This window comes from Pagrus pagrus (assembly GCF_965226575.1).
Source record: "Pagrus pagrus genome assembly, chromosome: 8".
Taxonomy (NCBI): Eukaryota; Metazoa; Chordata; class Actinopteri; order Spariformes; family Sparidae; genus Pagrus; species Pagrus pagrus.
The window spans coordinates 3,044,890-3,071,745 of NC_140192.1; the positions used below are offsets into that span (position 1 = coordinate 3,044,890).

Sequence of the window (26,856 nt, forward strand, 5' to 3'; positions counted from 1 at the left end):
ACTGACTTCTTAGTGAACTCAGGGAAACTGTTGGAGGTTGGTTGGGTCGGATGAACGTGGCAAGTGTTTTGTTTTCTTTCTCTTTTTACATTTATGTGTGTTTCTTTAACTTTGGCACGTATTTATGGCTGGTATATGTGCTGTGTTGCATACATTATGTGTGTGCATGTACTGATTTATGTTATTAATTATATAGACTATGACTTTTGTAATGTTATTAACATCATTAAATGGTCGTGGTTTGGTCAGGTTTAGGCAAAATAAACTACTTGATTTGGGTTAAACAAAAACACTCATTGGTTAGGTTTAGGAAAAGATCATACTTTGGGTTTAAATAACAAATTTAACTTGTGTAAGTGACATCAGTTACATCATTTATGCATGTTCACTTACAAAGCATACATTAAAAAGAGATTTACTCTCGATTCTTGGTCACAAACGAAGGAAAAGTCCTGTTAATGACCCGTCCAACCACCACCCTGACCCGGACCGTTCTCGCTCTTCATACTCAAGTGAGCTTCAAGAAGTGAAGCTAACAGGGTAACTACAGCTGCAGACTTATAAGCGTTGGGCCTCTGACCAGGTCGCTGTATTTGATGCACTGGGAGTGAGAACAGGCTGCAATCTCTTGGCAAGAAAGCAAACGAGTCTATTTCCTAAAATGTGCATCGCTTTAAAGTAATTTGGTGTATTTTGTTGGGTCGCAGGAGTCCAGAAAATTGGTCCAGAAGAACCTGGATCCTGCTGCAACACTTTACCAAAAATTGCTTTCTTCAGAGTCCATCAGAGTCAGAGAGTATATGTTGCAAAAGAGTTTATTGTCTTTTCTCAGACGGCAACCTAAATAAAATCGAGCCAATCCCAGAACAAGGCTGAACCGGAGCTCTCAGGGCTCCTGGTTTATACTCTTGGAGATCTCGAGGAGTCTCCACCTGATCTCATCTGACCTCTGTTCCCATTATTTCCGGGACTTTCCAAAGGGTATGTTTATTACTAATACAAATGATGAATAAAAGCGTCCCTTTACATACATTCAACATGTTTTTCTTCACACAGGATTTCTAATTCATCAAACCCTGATTACATGAGGTTAAACTACGTTTTCAACAACAATTAATCAGCATCTGTAAGTTATTAATAAAATAAAATGAACAAAAGAAAAACTTAAATCACAAGCGTTTACCAAATGATGCACCATGATCATTCATTTTACATTAAACACCATTTAACTGACAGCATCAGAGGTCGTAATGAAATAAAGACTTAAGATGCACAAAAACAAAACTTTAGATTTTCAACAAATCTGTAGGACGGTTGTTTATCTACGGTTTACGGTCATCTTAAGAAGCTTCATGAAGTGGATTTTATGATCATCTTCGTCTGAAGCCGACCTTCCTTTAAAGTACCAACAATATTTTCCAGAAAAGCGGAAAAGGGCTTTATCCTCTCTGAGGAGACTCGGTAGCTTCAAAGTGAGTCACTGAATCTTAGAAACTTTCTATCGAGTGGCCGGTTTTACAAATTCGTCAGCTGGACTACAGGCTCAGGAAGAAGAAGCTTGCTGAAGAAGCTGGTAGAGCCGGCGAAAAACACCCAGGTATCCCCCAGACCGAGCTGACTGACAGACAGCTCTCATCTTTATCCCCTCAGTCTGAGACTCTGGGAGATACCATCGAGTGCTGTTGGCAACCAAAAAAATACAGTATTCATTTGAGTGAAGTCACAATATTTTACTTTCATGGTGTACTCTTTGATTTCTTTATTCTTCTCCCTGGTTTATTCTCTGATTTTGTCCTGCCAACATATTTTTTTTTACGTTAAATGTCCCCGTGTTGTTTTTATGCATTTGTGTCCTAAACAAGATTTTCCACTTTGCTAAAATACGATAAAGTTTCTATCCTGTTCTATTATTCATACTCTTTTTTGGATGCCACTGACTTGGATCAGTCTGGAGGTTGGGTGTACCACCTCCTCGGGCTGACAAACGTTCACTGCACCAAAGTTTTTGTTGTGTGTGCCGACAAAAGAAAAAAACCTCTACAAATACGAGTGGAGAGAAGCTTGTGGGAGATGTTAGATGTTTGTTGTTGTGCGAGAGATTCTGGAAAAGACTGCACTTTCATGCTAAACAGCGCTGGCTTACGGTGGCGACTGTAATGAGAAGTTACTGCAGCCTCTCATTATGGAGCCCGAGTTCACAGTGTGTGAGCACAAAAAAAAAAAAAAAGACTGAGGCAGTGTTTTGTTCCAGTAACAAACTCAGTCTGTGCTTCTATCTACTTCCTGTGAAGCTCACCGGTGTTTGGCACCACCAGACGTCCTCCTGGGTGCCCGAATACGCCGGTGGTCCTCAGCAGCTCCTTGCTGGCGCTGAAGGGCCCGTTAAGCGTCAGCAGGCCCTTCTTGCGTCCGTCCGCAGTGCTGCAGTAATCTCGGCTCAGGTCCCGCGGGAAGGTCTCGGCGGGGGCTTTGGCGTGGAACTCCGCCCGCTCGGCCACACCTAGTGAAACCATAAAGGAGCTCTGAACTTTGACCTTGATGTCCGGCAGGGGGTCGAAGAGCTCTTTGTCGGCGCCGTCCTGGAAGCAGAGGGGCGTGCTGTACGTCCGTCCCACTGTTAAGTCGGGCTGCATGGAGGAGTTGAGCAGCAGCGGGTTGCCTGCAGAGATGAAGAGACAGCACAGTCACACAGTCACCTGAAAGCTCTGCTCACATCACGTAAAGGGAAGTCGTTTAATTAATGAACCAAAGCCCAACCTCTGTTTCCTGAGGAGCACTCACATGCCTTTATTGAATTCACTGGTGCCCCAGATTCAACAAAACAAGGTCAAGATTTATACTTTTGTCATTTCTTGAGTTGACATCTTAAAAGGCTGAAAAGCTTAAAAGCGTGCGAAGAATGCCTTCATTTTGTCGCGACAGGAACAAAGATAAAAGAGGACAGAATATGTGCCAGTCAGCTCGCATGGATTAAATATTATCAGTGGGTTTCTGTCTGCAGCACAATACACCGGATAACTCTCTTTCACTAAGAGCAGACATCGCAGATTTCAGATTTAAATCATCTTTAATCTCCAGATTTAACACAAATTCCTGGATATCCTCAGGTAACACTAGTCCGGTTCCATCCAGGTTTGACGGACACATCTCTGGACTCCTTCTACTGAGATTTCCTGCGACTGCCCAGCGAAGCTCCAGCACCAATTAAAACAACATGTCCGGGCAGGCGACCAGTGCATCAGAGGTAAGGGAGCATAACCTGGGCAGAAGGTCCGGGGCTCGGAGCCACGGTCAGAGCGTTAGATTTAATTACCAGGCACACACACAGCTTGATCTCCATAATCCATCTGCTGGAGTCAGCTCCTCTGGACGCTGAGTCGTCCTCCTGAAGGACAGGAAGGAGGGCCAGGCGGGGTGTGGGTGACTGCTCTGTAAATGAGGGGAGTCCTGCAGCTCCCAGTATGGACCCAACAGCCTTCGGAGGGGGGAGTCTTCATCTGTGGCCATTAGATGTGACGACGCTGCCAAGCGGAGCGAGGAGAGCGCTGCATCGATCTGGCAGACGCAGACATGTGGTGCCCCTGGTCGAACCGTGCCAAGATAACGGCGAAGTCACCGAGTCCTTGCTGCCCAGCTGTTGCCTGGTGCGAGGCGGGAGGCTAATGTTGTTTTATTTTTAGGGAAATCGTTAATTACCGGGGGCCGTGATTTGTGATGAGCATTCCGGGGCGCGTCGGTTCTGACTTGTTCTTCAAAACTCAACTTTTCCTGTCGTTTTTTTGTCTTTCGAACAGATATCGTTTAAAAACATGGAGTTTGAAAAGACATGTATTCATGTTATAGTGATTTTACTGCTTCAAAATAAACTCAAAATAAAAATCTAAAGGAGATCACAGAGAATACGGCTGCAGCTCATCAGTATTGTCATCATCAGTCCATAATTAAATCTATTGCGCTCGTTTTAATGTGCAAACGTCTGTGTCACATTTCACATTTTCAACTGTACTGTATCGGTTAAAGTAGAAAGTTAAAAAAAAAGTATAAAAACATTTAAAAATGATTTCTGTGTCTGCTACAGTGGCGTAAAATATGGTTTAATGTTTTATGTCCTCCAGCTTTACTGCACTAAAAAGTTATTTTATAAGATGATTAAACATAAAAATGGTTGAAATGTCTCATGACTGATGTCGTGAATAAAATCACATTTCAATTTTGCCGTTGATTGAAAGCAGGTACAGTAAAGCGATGCAGCAGATCTCAGGTCACATCTTCACTTTGTCTTGTACGAACGTTTGATTTACTGTGATTCTTCATTAATTACCTTTTATTTACAGCAGTGAAGCACGTCCACATCAACTCATACACTGACCTCTGCATCAACAGCAGGTTGTAGTTTGTGTTTAACATTATTTGAAAATCTAAATGCAGCTACAGTGTTGATGCTCTGATAAACTCTCTGATAGATGACTTCTGAGCAGTCACCTCGTGTGGCTGCTCTGCACAGCGACGAATAAAATATATAAAAGAAGTTCTGTCATAAAAGTTACACGAATAGGAAAACAAATAGTCCAAGAGGGTTTCAGTGTGGCTCAGAAGCCCACTTTACTGCTAAATAATACAAAAGGACACATTACATCATACACTGCATGATGTATGACTTCACTTGTTTTCATTTTTTGTGCTTTGTTTGTCGAGTTCAGCACTTTGTGTCAGTGAGTTTTCCAAAATAAAAACTCTGTTGTGATAAAACTGAATAAAAGGAATTGTAAAACTCTGTAAATGTTAGTAAAGAGTGATGGTTTCATCTTCAGATGTCTTCTTATGTGTGGCAAAGCAACTCAGTTTACTTAGAAATGACGCCGCGGTCTGGGTGATTACTCAGCTCTGATTGGCTGCAGGGTGTCAATTAATTCATGATATACGGACACATATGGATCCACTCAAGCAGCTCCACTGAAACTGTCTGTATCTAAATGAGTGGCACTGGCATCAGCTGGCTGCCAACACGTTAGAAAATTAATTTAATTTAATTTGATCTCATTTAAAAAAAAGTCTGAATATCTTATTTTTGAAAGTGTAATCGTTCAGCGTGTCGTCCTCTGAACACTACAGCTGAAACACACGAGCTGCAGGAAGGACCTGTGACCGTCGCTCTGATCTTACTGGTATCATCTCACATCAGCTTCAGCCTGCAGCTGACACACGGACTCATTTGTTTGTAAAAGTCTTGATATAGATTTTGTATCCAAGGTTCGTCCGTTCATTACTGGAGAAGTGAACGTTGCATAAGAACCTTTATGATTGTAAAGACTGTTATTAGTCAAACCCTGCAAAAGGATTTGCTTGTGAAAAATGCATGAAAATAAAAAATGTATGGTCTTTTCTTTGGTGACTTGCATGCTATAAGCAGGATAATACCCTAAGAGGTGTCCATAATCAAACATTGATGGACTCCAAGGAGGCAACGGTCCGTCCCACATTTTGTTGCACATTATCCCTTTACATGAACCAGAGAAGAGTATGACATTCTCCGTTTTGAGAACTGTTGTGATTTTCCCTTATCATCATTTTAGTGTTAATAATATAACCTGTGACATCTGTGTTATCTACTCCGTCACCAGGCTGCCTGATTGTACCTGCATTACAAATATGATACAGAATAACATTTCAGATAATTGCTAATCAGAAAGCATTCCACGAAAAATGGTAAGATGCATTTTTCATTTCTAAACGGCCTCTTTGTGACAGCGAGCCTCTCGGCGACTCAGCCGACGCTCCAGCTCTCGGTCAGAGCTGCGGCCCGGCGGACGATGCCTCTCTGCTCGCTGACATTCGATCACTGCTAAATTTTCTCCCCTCCGGTCGAGTGGAGAATGATCTGATTATCGCTTGAGTGTGCATCTTTAAGAATGGCGCGGCGAAAATGGAATGGCAGTGGTGAGATGAGAGAAGTTAATGAAATGTACCTCAGGTTGAATACCTTGAGGGATAGGTTTGGAATTGGGCCTCTGATTAAAAATCACTCAGAAGGAGAGGTAATGCGGAGAGACAGGTTCAGGTCCAAAGACTCATTCAGCTCTCTGCCTTACAGCCACCCGGGCAGCAGAGAGCCATCCGAAAGCATTTAAGAACTTCTTCAAGAATTTAAGGGTTTTTTTTTTCTTCTTGCGATTATTAGGCATGAAAATGCTACTGATTTGCAATTAAACCCACACTATAAGAAGTGTTTGCCCCTCTAGAGGAAGCGTTTAATTTCGTCCAATGTTTATGAAAGGGACGGTAAAATGTTAACAGTGCAGTCGCAGCAGAAGTAGGCTAATATAAAACGCCTGGGCAACCTCCAATACAAACTGGGGCTGAGGAAGCGTTCAACATTTCATGTGGAGCCTCGGACGGCGCTGAAAGAGATGAGAACAGAAAGGAGTGATTGTGGCCGGTGGAGGGCACAGCAGGCAGGCTGCAAGGAGAGCTGGCCTATTTAAATAGGATTGATGACCTGCTGAATGTCGACCCAGCTCAAACCAACCTTCCAGCCCGCCGTTTTCCTCACACCCTGGCGAGGGGGCGGGGTTTGACCGACTCTCCGGGCCTTGCGGGAGCCGAGGCACAGCGTGGGCTCCGGCAGATCTTCTCACGGGCGCTGTCACCGCGGCGGCCAGGATGGATCACCCCTCGCCACGATGGCTATCACTTGCGCTAACCCAGAAGTGTCAGTGACAGCAATATGAATGCCTGTAGCGAAGCTGGCCGGGACGGCCGCAGTCACATAACCAACAGAAGTTATTGCTGTGCACAACAAAAATTGAATTGATGTTCACTGTTCCATAACCCTCACATTTATCCATCAGTGGTTTAGGCCAGTGTAATCTGATGGAGGAGATTGGCTGTCTGACAGTCAAATGTGTGGTCTGCTCGGAGGGGGTGGAGCAGCGGCGGTCTCTATCAGAGATTGATTATCTCCTGTGTCAAAATAACAGAGGAGCAGGTCTGTCAAAATAGAAGGACAGGTCCTTTCACTGATTATGGAGGTATAAATCCTAAGCAGATGGGGAGCCTGCACGCCACGCTGCCCCATGCAAACACATGCCATCAATCAGAGGGGGGTGGCCCTGCTGCTGAGGTCTTTGATGACACTGCCTTTTGGCCTTGTGGTCGTTGGTGTGTGTCAGTGTGGAGCTGATGGAGACTCTCTCTCTCTTACCTTGTCTGGTAGTCTTGAAATTGAAAGACTGGAAACCCCCGGCGAGCGCAGAGGAGTCGATGACGTCCACGCCGTACTCGCTGTGGTTCTTCCTGTACAGCATGACGGCTACTACTAGGATTGCTACGGCGATGATGCCGGCTCCCAGGCCAGAGTACAGAGCGACATCGTTGGAGCTGTCCATGCCTGAAGCACACAAGACACATGGAAGAGGAAAGCTGAGGTCAGTGGCTAATAAAGGCAGAGTTAAAAAAAACAATGAAGCCTAAAAACAGCTAAAATTTAGTATAATATCCATTTCCACAGTACAAAGTCAATACACTTTGTAAAAAAACATCATTAATACATGGTAAATGTATGGTTAATTAGACTTTAGCAGGTTAAATGAAACCAAAACTGTTGGTGGTCGTGTTGCATTATGGGTAATGTAGGCCATGTTTTCACTGGAGTGCTCTAGTAAGCTATCATCATCAAAACTCAAGTTTTGAGTTTTTTTCACATTAAAAGCCTACCTATAAAGTGAAGGCTGATAGACTCTTAATGTGAAAATTAAGGGGGAAGCGTTGAGTTTCATTCATGGTTTGGCAAAAAAGTAAAGTGGAATACCGGACATCACTCTGGCAGTTGTGATGGAAATGACTCTGCATTAAATGGGGGGAGCACAAGAGATCGATAATATAAGCTCAATCCTTCATCTTTCAATGAGGTAAATTAAGGCTAAGGAAAATAACTTAATTTTGTGCCCAGAGTCACTAAATATAAGCTGTTGCTCATGTGCAATAATGAAGTTTGACTGGGGGTCATACATCTTCGTCCAATAGGGTTATAAAAGCCTATAAAAGCTCATATAAATAGTGTGTGAGTGGTCGAGCAAGAGAAGGAGAGATAGAAGTCGTCTGGTGGCGGTAAATGTGCCGTACAGGTGAATAAGCTCTGCAGCTCCTCAACACACAGGAGGAACTTCTGTTTGAGAGACACTATCCCTGCTAATAGTCATGCTGCTTGTCCGTGCTAAAATCGATGCTACCGCTAATCCGTGCTCGTGATGTTGATCTTGCACTCTGGTTGCGATGGTAATAACTGCGTATGACTATTAACCAAGCCCCAGGAAGAAACACTAACAGGAGGGGGGGAGGCTTTCAGTGTGTCCTTCTGAGAGTTCTCCAGCACCTGGGTCTTTTCTTTCCTACTGTGATGAAAGCAGCATTGCCAAAAAAAAAAAAAAAAAAAAAAAGTGAAGAGGATTTTTTAAGTGTTGCACATAAAAGCCCATCGTCTTTGTTACGTTAATTAAGACTCAGAAACTGTGTGGGGGAGATGGGGGGAAAAAAAAACTGCGGAGACAATGCGGTTATTTCATGTGGACAATCAAGGTCAAACACAGGCAAGAGTTACAATGTGTTGCACTGGCTGCAGCATGGAAATGAAACAAGAAGGATGGAAAGTGGTAAGATGGAGCAGACCATCTGTCTTATCTCTCTATGCTACATTATGCACCACAGATAGGAATAAATGAACATGTCCAGCCGTTACTCTAAACTGTTACGTATCACACTCAAGCTGCTAACATGGAGGGTGATTAGCCTAACTGCCTTTAGACCCACCGGTCTATATCCAATAGCTATGATGGATAACTCGCGGCGCCGAGAGTCAGAGCCCATGTGGTGTAGCTGGTGGTCACCAGTCCGTGCGAGGACCAATAAGAGAGCAAATTAATTTAGAGTATTCCTACCAGGGCGATCACTCGCCAGATACCAGCTTCATGGACTGAGGAGCTGCAGAACTAGGCTGCTGAAAGAAACTTTACCTTTAATTAGCACATCTTTACTAGAAATGATCAACCTGTCTCTATTAACAGGATACGTACCACAATCCTTTAAACTAGCTGTAATTAGACCGCTCCTTAAAAAGCCTAATCTTGATCCAGAAACTTTAGCCAACTATAGACCTATATCCAACCTCCCTTTCCTCTCCAAGATCCTTGAGAAAGCAGTCGCCAACCAGCTATGTGACTTTCTTCATAAAAATAGTTTATATGAGGATTTTCAATCAGGTTTTAGAGCACATCATAGCACAGAGACGGCGCTGGTGAAAGTTACAAATGACCTCCTAATCGCTTCTGACAAAGGACTTGTCTCTGTCCTGGTCTTACTAGATCTTAGTGCTGCATTTGATACCATTGATCATCACATTCTACTACAGAGACTGGAACACTTAATTGGCATTAAAGGACCCGCATTAAACTGGTTTAAGTCCTATTTATCGGATCGATTTCAGTTTGTACATGTTAATGATGAGTCATCCCTGTATACCAAGGTTAGTCATGGTGTTCCTCAAGGCTCCGTGCTTGGACCCATACTATTCACCTTATATATGCTCCCTCTAGGAAATATAATTCGGAAACACTCCATAAACTTTCATTGTTATGCAGATGATACACAGTTATACCTATCAATAAAGCCAAATGAAACTAATCAGCTTACTAAACTCCATGCATGTCTCAAGGACATCAAGACCTGGATGACCTGCAATTTTCTGCTGTTAAACTCAGATAAAACCGAAGTTATAGTACTTGGTCCTAAACACCTTAGAGATGCATTATCTAATGATATAGCGAGTTTGGATGGCACTAACTTGGCCTCCAGCACCACCGTCAGGAATCTGGGAGTTATCTTTGATCAAGATATGTCCTTCAACTCCCACATAAAACAAATTTCAAGGTCTGCATTTTTTCATCTACGTAACATTGCAAAAATCAGGCCCATCCTGTCTCAAAAAGACGCAGAAAAGCTAGTCCATGCATTTGTTACTTCCAGACTGGACTATTGTAATTCTCTATTATCAGGCTGCCCTAACAAGTCTCTAAAGAGTCTCCAGCTGGTCCAGAATGCTGCAGCACGTGTACTGACAGGAACTAAGAAAAGAGATCATATTACTCCTGTACTGGCCTCTCTGCACTGGCTCCCTGTAAAATCAAGAATAGAGTTTAAAATCCTTCTCCTCACTTACAAAGCTGTTAATGGTCAGGCACCATCATATCTCCAGGAGCTCATATTACCCTATCACCCAACTAGAGCATTACGCTCCCAGAACGCAGGATTACTTGTAGTTCCTAAAGTCTCCAAAAGTAGAATGGGAGCCAGAGCCTTCAGTTATCAAGCTCCTCTTCTGTGGAACCATCTTCCTGTTTTGGTCCGGGAGGCGGACACCCTCTCTACCTTTAAGAGTAGACTTAAGACCTTCCTCTTCGATAGAGCTTATAGTTAGGGCTGGTCCAGGACAGGCCCAGGCCTGTCCTGGACCAGCTCTTAGTTATGCTGCTATAGGCCTAGTCCGGGGGACAATGACACACTGAGCTTCTCTCTCCTCCCCTCTCCTCTCCTCTCCATCTGTATACATTATGCCTGTATACATGCCCCATCTCTGCATGTCACTGACTTGCTTCTTCCCCGGAGTCCTTGTGCTTTCTAGTCCTACAGGCTCCCTTGGATCCTGGCCGCGCCCGGGTCGTGGATCGTGGATGCGCCCACTGCTATGGCCCTGCCTGATCGTGGATGCGCCCACTGCTATGGCCCTGCCTGATCGTGGATGCGCCTACTGCTATGGCCCTGCCTGATCGTGGATGCACCTACTGCCATGACCCTGCCTGACACCCACCACTACTGTCGCTAATATTAGTCACATCTCTGTTACATACGTTCCACTACTATTATCGTACTGCATTGCTACATACCATCCTTGCCATTGATCATTACTACTGTTATCACTAGTAATCACATTTCCATGTGCATTTCATCATTATTGCTGTAATACATCTTTGTGTACTTTCACTCCTGTCAACCATCGCTTATAATTGAATACATTGTGATCTCGTTGATCTGCTCTGTACATGCGACATCTATTGCACGTCTGTCCGTCCTGGGAGAGGGATCCCTCCTCTGTGGCTCTCCCTGAGGTTTCTTCCACATTTTTTCCCTGTTAAAAGGGCCTTTTTTGGGGCAAGTTTTTCCTCACTCGAATCGAGGGTCGAAGGACAGAGGGTGTCGTCTCTGTACAGATTGTAAAGCCCTCTGAGGCAAACTGTGATTTGTGAATTTGGGCTATACAAATAAAATTTGATTTGATTTGATTTGATTTGATGGACTCCGATGTTCAATCATTCAACCTTTCCTTAAAGCCTGTGAAGACGGCAGTAGGCAGGACTTTTACACTGATGTGGCAGGCTAATGAAAGCACTCAAGCTAGCACCTGACAATCACTTAGTCAGCCTAACTCCGGCGAGTGATTGAAAGCCGCCACAGGAATGTGAGGACAGCGCCGTAAATTGGTCAAATTAGCTCATTTGCAATGATTACAACCCATTAATCCTCCACAACATAGCACATGTTCACTTGTCACAACCAATATATCTCCTGGCTCAAAGTAGAAGCACAGCTGTGATGTCACGGTTGTCATAAAAAGTCGGGCACTGAATAATGACATGAATGTGTAATGAGCACTTGCTGGGTTAAAACAGTGAGTTGCTCAGATCAAAGTGAACTAAAGGGCGGTAATTCATGATGTCGCTGCTTGCAGAGTGTGTACTGAGTGAATGCAAACGACTTTCACTCCCTCTCCTGCCAACTTAAAAACTCGTAATATATCATCTCTGGCCCCCAGAATCCAGGGCATTACATATTAGTGGCGGATGGGGGAGGGGCGTGGGGCGTGTGGGGGGGGTTGAAGATGAAAGAAATCCACAGAGGAAGACTCACTTTGAGGTTTAACGTCATGTAGCAGCTTTCGATCTGCAAAGACAGAGAGATAGAATGAGACAAAGAGGAGAGAAAGTGGTGATTAAAGTCCGAGCCTCTGTGAAGTGACTAACAAGTGTGGTCTGGTTCCCGAGCAAGAGAGAAGCGCTCCTGCTGACTGTACAGTATCTGATAACGGCCAGGCAGGCATCATTACTGTTCCTCATATCAACGCAGATAGAGGTGGTGAGGTGCAAACTGCTCAAAGGCTGGGAAATAACTCTGAGTGGGCCAATTATCTCCCAACACAGGTCCAAAAACAAGTTTGATCTACACGCTTTTCGACCAGACTTTCTCCAAGTGTATATTGTGGAAACCAAAATGAACATCACAATCATGAGCACATTCGAGTCGGGCTGAAAAAACTGTATATGGACTGTGATTTAAAGTGTGATTATTTTCCATAAATTAAGCTACCAGTCTTGGTGATTTATACATCAAAAAAATGACATCCATGTGTGCCAACCACATTAGATGCAAATAAATTATAATTTTCAAACTCATTACCAGGACGTCAGACTAATTGCATCTGTCATCCTGTAGAAAATGCGTTCGGGATGAACAGATCTTCCCTTGGACGACGATTTTTTGTATGTATGCATGACTATCGCTTAGCAAATGTCAAACTAAACTGAGTCTTGATTACTACGCCTTATCATGCCGTTACTATAGTTATAGTCTTGCACAGCCAGTATCTCCACAGTGCAGTCAGTGTTAAAATATGAAAGGACACAGTAAACCCACTGCTTCAACTTATCAGTCTGAAGTGAATACCGATTGCACAGTGTAATGGCTGCAGAAAAAACGATGTCATCTGCGTACAGATTGATTGCCTACAAACCTCACTTTTAGCGTGCTTTTCAGCCTGCCCACCAGGTTTGATTGTTCTAATAAAAATGAAGGCTAAATTACAGCACAGGAAGCATGTCTGCCATTGCGCAACCAAAACAGGAAGAGACATTGTTTTCCCCGGTCACTGTCCCCAGTCAACGGTCCAACAACTGTGAAAACTCTACACTGCAAAAGAAAAAGAAACCAGTCGATGGAGGAGGCAAAGGAGGTGAAGAGTTAAAAGAAGAGTGAACGGTGGGCATTCGTTCGACGGAGAGCACCGGTGTTTCCCCTCACAGCACCACTCCGACTTCAGACGGTTCGAAACAGACATTCGTTCGACTAGATCAGTAAAACCTGCCTACTTATTAATACATGTGTCTTACTGCCTTTTCACATCACTGAGATCAGGATTTCTAGGTCAAATTGGGATTCTTACAGTTGCATTTTACTTTGGACCAGTAGCCAGGCCATTAGCGGTAGCCATGATGCTAACACTGTCTTTACTACAGTGGCACCAACAGTAATACCACAGGAAAAAGTTGTCTTTGCCTCTGATGATCTGAAATGGCACTCCTTCAAATCACAGTCTCGATACAAACACGTATCGTTCAGCCCTTTTTCACTGACGTTTTTTAAGTCATCGCGTGTGCATGACCCAAACAGTGCAATGACATTTCATTACAAATGTGAAGCATCGTTCAAGAGTGAATGTCTGCATTTCTTACCCTGTGACAGATTCAGTATGACATACAATATGTCAAGTGAGCAGCTCACAGGAGCAAGAGCGCTGACATCGTCATGCACTGGGCATCCGTGTCAATCCAAGGTGTGATTTTTTTTTTTTTTTTTTTCCAAAGCACACCTCCTGTCCAACATGCTTGTGATGATTTGCCACGTTGCAGCGAGCGTATATATGGTGATGATAATGACAGGAAAATGATGACAGTGATGATGTTGATGTCGAGCATAATGAAAGGCCTTACTCTGGGTACACAGTCCATCTGTGCAGTTCTCGGTGGCCTCGCTGTTCCCTTCGCACATCTTGCCTCGGTGTCTGGGTGCCGGGGAGTTGCACTCCCGACTCCGCTGCCTCTCACACTGGCTGCTGCATACGGTCCAGACGCTCCACTCGTCCCAGCCTCCATCAACTGCAATATGAGGATATATAAATATATATAAATGTGGACAAAGATAGTAATAGAAGTTCTGTATGTGACAGCACAAAAAAACAAACAAAGACAAGAGGAAATAATGTGAGGCGCTCAGGAGGCAGCTGAGGCGAGCCGAAGAAAGACATCATTAGAATACATCCGCTTGAGATATTAGAAATCATGAGAAAATTATTGCTTCTTGCTTATTTTTAGCAAAAATTGATATCAACATCATGCCTGTATGTAATGTACTGGAGTCTGGACTTGAGCCTTAGCCTAGCAAAGACTGGAGGCAGAAGGAAACAGCTAGCAGCCAAAATTCCCCTAAAATTGTTTTCACATTTCTCTTTCTGTAAGGGTCAAAAAACAAAACAAAAACAAGATAAAACAAGCTAACGTTAGTGGCCACTTTGTTTTTTTTTACTTTGCTCAGAGCCAGGGCAGCTCCTGACTCCTGACTCCTGATCTGACTCCGCAGAGACGTGAGGTTCATCCAGACTGAGTTGTTTCTTTAACCTTTTTCCTTGGCATGAATTATAAAATCACTTTTTACAATTTTTATTCAAATGTTTGTTTTCAGTCTTCAGCAAGTAAAGAAAAATCCCACCAGTAACTTTTTTTAAATGCCCACTGCATCAAGAGTAGGCTATGAAAGGTGATTCGAGAACAACAGTTATACAACTTAGTTACACTTTCAACTAAATAAGATGTTAGAAATACTTTGAACCAGATTTTAAAATTTTAGCCTTGGGTCTATATTTTGATAACTGACCTATATCTAGATCAAATCTGAAGTATATTTAATGTTGCACTTTAATAAAACATTCAAGTGCATTATACATGATAATAGTAAATAAAAATGGGGGAATCTAAAGGCAGAATACACCTTTTGACGCATAATGCCTCCTGGAGTGAACAGATTAATTTCAGTCACAGAAAGAAATGGACAAAAATGGCGTCCATTTAGTCACTTTAGTAAGTAAATATATATAAATATATATAAATATATACACATTTCAACAAAGAACAGATAGTTATCTGTTATGTAACAGCAACACACACACACTGAGTATGACACACAGTCTGCAGGGTGGTGGTACAGCTTGAGAGACATTTTCTCCCCATTAACCCCCGGGCCTGTTTATATAATAGGATTTGATACAAGGCTATGAAACAAGACAGCCTGGTGCATGTTAATAGCTGGAAGTCCTCCACCATGCTCTGTCATCTGATCAAGGAAGAACTCATCATGCTTAGCTTAACAAATATTGGGAGACCATATGGCGCCTGAAGATTTTTTGGCAGCACTTGGGATGCTGATAATACAGTCTTGTGGGCGGTGGAGAAGGTAATCTTCCTTTGTGGTGCTCCACGGTCCCTACCTACACTCCTGCATTTGTTTGTGGCTTCTTCTCAGCTACTTGATATGCAAATGATGTGTTTGTTACGATGTGGAGAGAATGCAGAGTGCTCCTGAGTTAGACCGCAGTCGCTGGTGAGTGAATACATATTGTTTCTCCTGACAGTTCCCCTCTGACTAGCTGCTCTGATTCTGTTGATTGACCTCATCTGCTTACTGCTAAACAACAGTTACAGCCTGACAAGCTGCAACATCTGCAAAAAAAACCCCTCTGAATCACTTTCGACTTGTGGATACTTTTCATAATCCAAATTGAAACATTTTTAACTCGCTGCATTTCTAGGTTTCTTAAACTGTTTAAGTCACCAGATCCTCACTAATTTGTTTTGGTGACATTTTCACAGCTAAGCAGACGTTACGCTTTAATTTTTGTGCCTTTATTTTTTCATCCTTCAGTTTGAACCTAAATCCTGACACATCAGAGGATTTTACTTTTTCTACCAAACAACCCTGTGCAAAGTGAATATTGAAGTTTTCATGCACTCGCTAAGTTTAAGGTATATGGTAATGTTTATACGCCAAACAGCATCTAATGACTGTAACTTTTAGCTAATCTTAAGGTGCAGCGGCAGCCTGGTCTCAGAAAGTCTGTCTGTCTGCAGGGCACCGTTGACGAAACATCACCGACTGTCGTAGCGACAGAAAAAAGGATCTTGAAGACCTAAAGAGCCAAACACACTCTGCAGCTCTGTGCATGGATTTACCTCAGTGAAACTTTGTCCTGAGTCATCTTGTATAAATTATTTAATGATCTGTGTTAGACAAATAGAGCTGAGAGAAAATGTTTGCTGCTGTAGCACAAGCCCACCATGAGTCCCATGAAACAAACAAACAAAAGGTAATAATAGTATAGTTTCTGTTTTAATAGGGCTAAGTAATTTCCCATTGCAGCTGAACTGTGTAGTTTTTTAACAGTACATTTGGCAGGGACCAGTTTTTGAGCCATGGATTTGGTGCTCTACTCAGTGTTCAGGACAGTAAGACAGTGTACTTGTAATAACTCTTGCTCATTAAAGAAGGAACAAGTCACACCTGGTATATTGGTGCAGTTAAAAGATGTGTTTTCATAGTTTTTGGACAACCTACCCTAGACGCCACTCTGGCAGTTACAAGATAAGTGCCCAAAATCATTCGCTTTGAGACGTTTTCTTTGACGGACATGAAAATTGTAGTCATGCAGCTCCACACTTCAGTCAGTGCAACAGGCTGATGACTCATATTTGTCAGAAATCTCAATTTATTATTAAAAATACAGTAAACTAGAGTGAGTTTGGATGATTAAATGTGACCTCAGTGGAATGGGACACAACAAACATCCATCGTCGTGGGGTTCGGTGTGTTTAGTTGTAGCAGTTGCTAAAAAACGTGACGCTCGTACAGGTACAGAGGAGTCATAAAGTCAGCAGACTGACTCAGCAATGTCAGCGCAGAGCAACAGCTACGACTATGAGCTAACGTTAATCATACCGGAGCAAATAAGACTTTAGCAGCAAAACATCCGAGTACATAAAGTTTAACAAGGGTGCATTTTATTGCTAATGAGTTTACTTTTCATTTGTTGGAGGAATAATGTGTTACTTTACTTTACTCATTCCTGATGACACTGTAATCTCCCATAATGCTCCACATGTCACCTGCTACTCCCAGTAAAAGAGAGGATGGTAGCTGATACATGAGGGAGAGTGAGATCACTTCACTAAAGTTTAATAAGGTGCAGATGTCGTTGCCACAAATATATAAAATCTAGAGCCCGTCCTCACGAGAAAAACGAACATATAGGTTAAAAATGAGAGCAGGTTAATACGACCCATATGTAGGTCTGTTGCTTCAAAGGAGGAAGTAGCATAAAGACTGGAAAAAGGCTGTATGGGGAGAAGGTCGGAGATGGATGGACTAATGATTTAACAAGCACAGGACGTTCTTTCAACAGACTGCTGTTACTGTCCAGCAAATTTCCCTCTTGTGGGACTAGTAAAGACCTGAATAACAATGTTTTCCTCAACTTAACTCAGTAGTTTTCTTGCCTAAACATAACCAAACTGCGACTGTACGACGAAGGTCCAGTACGTCTGTCGCTGATACCAGTGGTCATGTTGTTTTGGGAGACACTGACAATCATCCTAATCAGATGTTAATGGTAGAGTACACAGTCAGTATTGACTTTGCTTTCGTTCTCCACAATATGAGTTTAATTCCTCTCACTATTCTCTCTTGTTAAGTGGCTATCTGCCTCATCACGGTGCAGGCTCTGGCCCCGTCCACCCTCTGTGCTCTCCCTGCACTCAGACCATCATTAAGACAACGCTCCGGGCTGCCTTGTCAGTACCGGACAGGCTTGTCAATCAGCGGCTCAGACAGCTGGATTCATCTCAGCCCACGCTCGGCTCCCGTCTGCATCTCCTTCCTCCCACAAAGACACGGATCAACCCTGATAACAGGGAGTCCTCTCTGCTGCATGCTACTTCAGTCGCCCCCCCGATGCCTCTGGGCCATGGTGGTGGCAATTCTTCTTCTTCTTTTCATCTTTAATTATTTTTTTTCATATGGATTCAGCAGTGTAAACATAACCCAACCTCCCCCCCCATCTCTTAAAGCTGCATTTAAGTTTGACAGCTTTCATTGGCAGTGAGAGGCAGCTGGATGAAAACTTTTTTGATACACAGACATCAGTCAGCATCTGAAAACTCAATTTTTTGTTTAGACTACAAGCCGGTGAGTGAGTTTTGAAAGCCAGACGCTAGAGCGCCCTGAAAAGCAAAGAGCTGAGTCACTGTTATTGATCACCCGCCTCAGCAGAGTTTCTCCTGCACGGAAACTCACGGCGGGAACACGGTGTCATTTTCTGTGCCACCTTCGTTAAAAAGCTACATGTTGCTGGCAATTATGACTGAAAACTGTTTATGTGCATTAATGTAAAGTTTTGGTGTAAAAAGTGAGATAAGCACAACATTAGAAAATGATTCCTGCTCACCGTTATTGATTAATGGAAAGAAAGTTTGGCACGTTATGGTTCGAGCACTAAAGCCAAGAGCCAGACAACAATATCTGTTTTATGAAGCTGAATTATTTATGTAATATTGTGCGGCTTGTATATTTTGAAGCTGAGAGACTTTATCATCGATGGTGAGGTAAGAGAATTTGATATTCGGTGAGACCAAGTTTACATTGGTTTTGGATTACTGACTACAGAATGAGGAGGTAAAAAGCCCTGCGCTCTTGTAGTTTCTGGGAAAAAGCTTTCTTGTAAACAATCTAAGAAATTTAGAAATGTATTCTTTAGGCCTGAAAAACTTGTTGAATGCATTTCTTTCCTCATAAATCATTTACAAAGCCGAGCATTTTTAAAACCTGCATTGCCTACATTCATGTGTACTAGCTGACTGCTCATTCTCACTCCCAATACATACAGCAGCATGGACGGCGGCTAAATGCGTCCAACTTTGACTTTGGTGGTGCTCCTCTTGCGAACTTTCTGGAGGCGTCCCTCTCGAATAGTAGCAGAGTGAGAATAATCTGCACTGGGTGGTGTTTAGTTTGTTTGGTGGGTCTGAAAGTTGAATTGTTTCTGACTTGTGTTACGTACATTTACCTAAATCTAACTAAGTCGTTTTGGTGCTTAACCTAACCAAACTGTGACCGTTTCACAATGTCAACGCTCCAAAACTCATAATATGTGAAATGTTTGTCAGCAAGCTTTATTTTGAAATGTCATATTTCTTATTGCTAACCTGACCTGACTGGTTTTGAATTCTGTAAAATGTCCGACTTACAAAAAACACATATGGATGTTCATATAATGATATAATTAATGTTTTTCTGGCTTTATATGTTATTGAAAATGTCTTCTTGTGTTAATATTGTTTGGCACAACATACATACGACAACATGCCAGTAGCAACATTTTCCATTTAAATAACAAGAAAAAGAAACAACATAGGTTTTTTGTTAGTTTTTTATCTATAGCCTGAATTTAACACAATAAATCTGCGTTTTTAACCTGATTTACAAACTTGTACCAAGTGTCATCAGTCTTTCTGACTCTGTCCTCCTCACTTCTGTCCCCTTGTCCCTGGTCCACGTCTCTCTCTCTCATCCTGTTCTGGCATTCTCTGTCGCCATTAAGCTAGACCTGACTGTCCGTCCCCATCTGTGTCCTGGCAGTCTGACGCCTCCCAAACCGAACAAATTGGCACGAATCATGCTCACTGGATGACCTCGCCAATTTCTGAGACCCTGGCTTTCAAGCTCCTGGGCTCTCTGGGAAAACAAGACAATATGTGGGGGAGCTGACAGTGCGTACACAGGATGTGCAACAACATGCTGGGACTGACAGGCCTACAGGGACCCAACATCTGCGTACAGGTGACAAGGCATGCAGACGAATTGTATACCTTCCACATATGTTTGCGTCACACGTGTTGGTAATGTGCACAGACGCTCAGACTCAAAACTGAGAGCCGTCACATGATGTGACAATGTGGAAGACAGCCGCTGAATAACATTTACCACCGTAGAGTTCAACTCTTTACAAAAACTCTTCTGTTTTCTATGATTTTCACAATCATCTTCAAGTTTTGTCACATACTAGTCTTACAGGCCGACGACATCAGATGTGTAGCTAGAAAGGCATTACTAGCAAAACCATTGTTTCTTAATTATATATAATATAAAATAATAAGTAAAACAGTTATTTTGGAGGCCTTTCAATGGCTCCATATGCACGTCTTATAACTGAGCGAACACAGCAGAGAAATTGGCCCATTTACTGTATATGTCAGCTTGTGGATATCGAACATATCTAATTTTTTCCTGTCAGTTCAGATCTGTCACAGATTTGAGATCAAGGTCTACAGAAATATATCAGGCGGAAATAATCTTGTCTAAATTAAAACATCAGTGTACAGAGCTGAAGCTGTTTTCTAGAGCAAACCCGTCTTCAGACGCAGTTAGATCATTTGCAAACACGATGCATTTTTATCAACACAAAGAGAGAAAAAAAACACATTAAACAGATCTACGTCCTGCAAAATGTCGATGCAGTATATGAACAATTAACCAATTAAATGATCTGGATCCATATCTGTACTCTGAATGGGCGGGGCTTAAACAGGAAGTGTGCGCCTTAAACCAGAAGTGGGCAGGAGCAGCAGGAAGTTGTTAATTTAAGCCTCAGGATTCTTCACAAGTGCTGATACTGACACATCTAACTTGGATGGTACACTCAACCCTACTGCAGAACATCCTGACTCTTTAGGGTTGGTTAAGCATAATCAGGTTATAAGTTACGGTACATTTCCACAACAGTGATTACAGCCAAAGCTGGCTGGAAGATCTGATATCATTTGTTGTTACCAGGAAGCCAAGAGAGCCGATCTGTGCTTCATTTACTGCACGAGAGAGAGCGAGAAAGCTGCTACACTGACACACTAAAGTGTCGGCGATGGTGAGCATTACCTACTAAACATCTGCACGTTTTGCTTTTTGCTCAGAGCCGTAGCCTCACAGAGCTGCTAACACTGCAGCACTCTTCTTTTATTGCCTTTTTATTGCGGTTAACCGGACCAATAAGAGCGTTTCTGACTCTGTGTCACTCCCTGCCTTTAATAAACGCTTGTAGACACACGACTCTCGTTCTGCAGATTTGTCTGTGAGTTGACGGGCCTGCATGTGTACAGCGCTCACACTTATAGGATAACCCTTCGCCTCCTCGAGAACAAAACCTCCCCGCTCTACTCACAACAACAAATTCCACCCGTGTTGGCTCTTGTAAGGTAAAAAAGTCATTTTTTTCAAGAACTATCTCGGCTCACCTTCTCCCCCTGAATCACACAGCACACTGAGTCATATCCCGGCTCTCACTGCTGCCTCCTCTTGTCACTTCACTTTGCATCATAAATCCTCCTTTTATGCCTTTATTTTTCTTCCATGCAGCACGATCAGCTCAGCGGTACAAGGTTTTTTTTTTCAGGTCACTACAGGTCTGTCCGTTGCAGTCCTCATTCTTGGCTGTGTGTGATGTTATTGAGGCAGGATTTTAAAGCTCAATCTAGTCATTTTAAACCACTCTGGATAAAAGCAACGGATAAATGTCAGAGATGTTAGTGTAGGTGACATGCAGTAATCGAGCAAAGTGCCTGAAAAAAACACCTGGCAATAAAATATGTCACCTGAAAACACAAACAAACAGCTTGTCTACTAATATCATTAGTATATGAAATGTGAACACAGTCGTTTCATTTCTGGCAGCCTGTCATAATCTCTGACATGTCGGCTTAAGTATTCTCAAACAAATATATAATAACTCTCGACACCGAGAGAAAAGTAACCGCTGTGCGTCTGTGTTATATTCCCATGCAGAAACTCAGAGTTTAAGTGGAACCTACTTGGGCAGAGTGCATTGCAGGTGATCTTCTGCACAGACATGCCCTCGCAGAACGCCCCGCCGTTGAGAGGCGCCGGGTTAGTACAGGTTCGAGAGCGCTTCTGGACACCCCGCCCACACGGCACATTACAGGCCGACCACTCCGTCCACAGGGACCAGCCGCCGTTCACTGGAGAGAGTTCAACAAGTTCAGAGACGGAGGGAAAAAAAAGGTAGAGCGAGTGCACAACAACACATATTACTTTTTTTCCAGAACTCTGGCATAGTTAAATACTCTAACAAGAGCCGGGGTTATTAATGATTATGCAGGCTGCAAGGCGCTGCGAGGCAACAATGCATAACCGCTGCAGCGGATTGAACACAGCACACTCATTGTGCTGGATATACAGCTCCCTCTTTCCTAATTGCCAGTTCAATGTTCCCTTGCTCTTGGATTAAGATAAAGACGTGAAGCTGTGCGAAAGCTAAGAAAACAGCCATTAAATGAAATTGCCATTTCTAAAGGCGACACTGACTCATACTGGTCGACAGGTTGGAGTCGACCACTTAGTGCTCTGACTGAAGCAGTTTACTCAATGATCTCTCTGTGACGAACGCAAGCTAAACGCTCGGCAGTGCTCTCAAAGCTGGTGGACCCGCATTGCTGGAAGGCCTCTGGCAAATAAATACTTAATAAGCAACACTCCTTTTAAATGAGATTAAGACACAGTGGCTTATTTCCTTTCATAAAGTACACATTGATTTTAAATGAGAGGCAGTAAATTGGGTCTTTGAATAATACATTCATTGAAATAAAGAGGAAACATCGCTCTTCAGCGGAAACATGGAGATGGGTCTCTTAATCACTCGTGTAGGGGTGCAGGAAGAGCAAACAAATTGATCTGAAGTGCCATGTAAACAGTGTGTCAGTACACTCTAATGTGTTGGAGCAGGCAATAACAGTCAGCCGGGGAGGACAGCGTACCGAAGACTATCACAGTGGCCGTGGCGCTGCGTCTCTTAGCCACGATGTTGCTGGCTAGACAGGTGTAGTTGCCCGAGTCGGACAGCCGCGCCTCGTTGATGATGAGGTTGTGGTCCGCGCGTGTGTCGATGTTGTCGTCCGACTGGGAGCTCAGCAGCTCCTCGTTTTTTAGCCATTCCACCTGGAAAAGAACAGAGAGGTGAAAAACATCATACATGAAGTCTAAAACATGAATCAACCATTAAACACAAAATATATTAGTTCTGCCAGTAGAGGTCCCTCAATGCAAACAGTGAAATATTCTGAATATCCTGATGAAAATCCCTTCATGATGGTTAAAAAAGCTGTGTTGAACAACTACTTCTGTATCTTCACATGTGAACAGTGAGTTCAACACCATGACTGGTTGGTCCAGGCTGGCAACAGCAAGTCAATTCCCACAAGGCCCCATGATATACAGCCATCAACAGCAGAAACCAGAATGTTGACAGCCTGGTACAAAAAGACAGTTTGGTCTCTATAGCTAACATCCCTCTTCATGAAAACCGTATGGCAAAATTACAATATATATATCAGTATATTATAATATATTACATAACAAACGTGTTTAAATAATATTAAGGCTTAAAGTTGTGCATAATTAAAAGGTGTGGCCACTCCTTTTGGAGAAGTTTTAAGGCAAATATCGGACAAATAATGTCTTTTTGTGCGATTAATTGAAGTAACAGACCGGAGAGGAGGGAAAGACGCCGGTGATTTGGATTAAAGAGCAAAGCTGTTAGCTGCTGGAGCTGACGACATCTGGAGGAGATCCCCTGCAGGCTCCGGGCTCTAGAGGAATAAACACCCTCAGTGCCGGTTGTTGCTCACTGTCTTGTGGCTCATGTACAGTCAGGTACTCTGTCTTTTAGGGGGCGAATAAACCCCTGTGGTTAAACTCACATAAATAGCATGAGTTGACTTTCACTTCTCTTTATGTGTGAGCACAGACAGCTTTTTAGGCTCGCTTCAGCTCCACCCACAATCCACCTCTTTGCTCTATTTTTGATTTGGCCTGGAGGTAGGCGGAGTCAGGTACTGCCAAGATGGTGACGGCCAGCACCACCCACTTTGAGCTTCTACTCAGAAACTAACAGATGACGTTTTAGGGGCTCCGTCCACTCAAGACTAGATGTTTAAGAGAGATCAGGGAGGCCGTGATGGCGTTTTTGCTTCACCGTTGAGCGCTGCCGTTAGGAGCAGGTATAAACACGTTTGCCTTCAGACACGGTCGGACAAACTAGTTTGTAACGAGCACACTGGACCTTCCAATCTCACCTCCTCAGAACCACACTTAGGCAGCACAAACACCAGCACTAAAGCCATCAGGCAGTCAAAAAGCAGCACTATAACCAATTACCAGCAACAGAGAGGAAAACTAATTATGAATTACAAACTTAGTGATGCTTTAGCGCTCCTACCCTGGTAAAAGAGCTGCATCGCTGCGCTTGCAAATTATATTCATAGTGTGGCAGAATGGGCCGGGCTTATAGGACCCTTTATAATAAACAACACTCAGGCAGGATGCAAATAGGAAGTGCCTGTGGGCATGCACACACTGGGTAAATAGAAATGACACTCAGAGCCCACGGATGATGGATCGCAGGTATATATTGACACGAATAAAAATGATAATGAACATCATAACGCCGTAATCATTTCTCACATTCGCTACTTTTTCACACCTCTTTGAGTGAACCGAAACACTGTTAGCAGGAGTGGGAATTTTTCTTTTTTCCGATGAGCGCGGTGCAGAAACGATCCCGACGGCTGAGGCTTTCTTTTTTTCTTTCCATTTGCCTTGAAGAAAACTTGGAGGCCGATCTTCAAAGGCTGCCAGATTCTTCTCGACAATTAAAAGATAGCCTTTAGCGCGGGGGTTTCGTCGGAGGTAAAGCGCTTAGCATCGTTGATAAGGAAATAGAGAGACAGAGGACTGCGGGACAGAGTCTAATTTCTCATGATTAAACTCATCTGTCACTAATGGGTGACACAAGTGGTGGCACCCCCCCCCCCCACTCCCATCCTCCGACTCTTTATGTATTTATTTCAATTTCATCCTGGGAAATTTGTGACTTGAAAGAGGCAATTAACGTGTGGCACGAGCCGGCCCTTTGCAGTGTTTGGGGGCAGCGCTGCACATTAGCTGTCTGTCTGCCGCTAACAGCCCTCGGGTAATGATGAAAAGATTCACCGAGCAGAAGGGAAGAGAGGGAGATACACAAAGACAGGGAGAGGAGAGGGAGGGGAGGCGGAGAGAGGGGAGAGAGGAGAGAGGAAAAAAAAAAAATGAAGGGACAAATACAAATTAGACCGGCAAGTGTGTGGCAGAGGATGTGAGAAATGAATCGCCTAATTGGCACATTTGTTTCAATTAGGATGTGGTCATCAGTGTCAGCCTTGACGGAGGGGTTTCCATGCGGGGGCCCCACATCAGGGCTTCCTCTCTGTGATTTCAATACCTGGACCGCCCCTGAAGGTCACCTCATCCGAGCCCTGCACAGCAGCCTGGTCCTCTCATCTACTTAAGTACACACACACACACACACACACACACACACACTTGCACACACAAGCACACATCTCATTCAGATGACATTTGCTGATGATTAGATGCTGAGAAATGTGGCTGCTGAGGGGCAATTAGAGGACAGAAGAGCAATGTAACGGGTGACACGGCAGCCATCATCAAGACTTATGAGGAGAGCGCTGATCAAGACCTTGCCAGCTGACGCATTTTGTTCATGTGCTTGCGCGCCTCGTCGGCCCACTCCTGGGTCTAATGGTCATTTGATGTCAAGGTGACGCGGTACAAACGGAAGAAATCAGCCTGCTGAGTCATGCTTAGGTGTCGCAATTTAGCACGATCACCACCCCTCCGAGCACATTTCCAGCCGCCTGTGGAGAAGCCGGCGTGGGCGGCAGAAATTTTTTAATTGCTGAGAATATCATAAACGCAATTACATGGATTAAGCGTCTCTGTCGGGGCGTACCCGAGAGACCCGGGTGACGCCAGCGGGCACCACTGAGCAGCGTATCAGGAAAACCATACCGCAGAGCACGAGGCTAATCCACCCGACGATTCGCCCCCTCACTGCAACCAATCAGCAGCAGATGTAAAGAAAGGCATGCTCATTGCCCGCACACACACACACACACACACACACACACGGATAACCACAGAAACTTAGCATGGCTGAGTGTGTTCAATACGAACGGCAAAACCTGTCGAAGTCGGAGGGGGAGCTATCTGCAGCTTAGCTGTGCTCTCCCACTCCGGAGGTTAATCAGAAAAGATACGTGGAGAACACAAAGTGGGCCCGTGTCGCCCATCCGCCTCCCCTGTTGCTTCCCAAATGCCACCTCTCCTCCCCTCTGAGCGGCGTGGCACTGCATTACTATTCCACCCCGATCTGCCTTATCTTAACGAAATAAATAGAAGGAGCTCCCAGCTTTCGGGCCTGTGCTGGGGGGGGGATGTAATTGCTTAGCTTAATGATGAAGCTCATCATCTGCTCTCTAGGAGACTTTCTCTGACCTATGAGAAAATAACAGAGGCGCTCGGCGGCGGGATCGGAAAGTAGAAACAAGTGCAGTGGAGGCGGGAGGTGGGATGGAGTTAAATGCTAACTTGTTTTGGAGTATCACCGCAAATGTCTTTGTGAAGCTCAACAGAGAACAGCTTGTATCACAGTGCAGAAGCATTTAGTTGATTCCCCTTTGTGCCGCAGCCTGGGCTGTCTACCTGAGCTACTGTAGATCAAGGGGATTCATCTTGGATTAAAGGCTTTCATTCAGGGAAGTTGAAATTGGCTTCCAGTTTGGCTGTTCATTTCACACTTTCTCTCAGAGTAACCCCTCAAAAGAAACTCATTATACAGGGTTCTCATGGACTCCTTTCTCCCCGAGTTAAAAGATCTGCTCTGCATTCACACACCCCTGATATCTGTGAAGTAAAAAGTGGGGAATTTCTTTTTGGATCTGGAGCACCAAGACGAAATGACAAATAAGCTGCTCCTGCGTTCTATTAACCATCGGCAAATTAAAGTCTCTGCTCCGTGGATGAAATCCA

The 26,856-nt window shown here is 43.7% G+C and overlaps 1 protein-coding gene across 2 annotated transcripts in view; it reads right to left on the reverse strand.

Annotated features, from left to right (window-relative positions):
- unc5db (unc-5 netrin receptor Db) overlaps positions 1-26,856 on the reverse strand; it is a 163,621-nt gene that overhangs the window by 40,231 nt on the left and 96,534 nt on the right. Inside the window, exons 5-10 of one of the 2 annotated variants that reach the window (XM_084359829.1) lie at positions 22,746-22,926; positions 21,783-21,950; positions 13,812-13,976; positions 11,956-11,988; positions 7,202-7,387; positions 2,297-2,659 (exon numbers count right to left, since the gene is read on the reverse strand). In XM_084359829.1, the coding sequence (XP_084215955.1) occupies positions 2,297-2,659; positions 7,202-7,387; positions 11,956-11,988; positions 13,812-13,976; positions 21,783-21,950; positions 22,746-22,926 (1,096 nt within the window). The remainder of the gene's footprint in view (positions 1-2,296; positions 2,660-7,201; positions 7,388-11,955; positions 11,989-13,811; positions 13,977-21,782; positions 21,951-22,745; positions 22,927-26,856) is intronic. The other variant, XM_084359830.1, reaches the window with a different exon arrangement.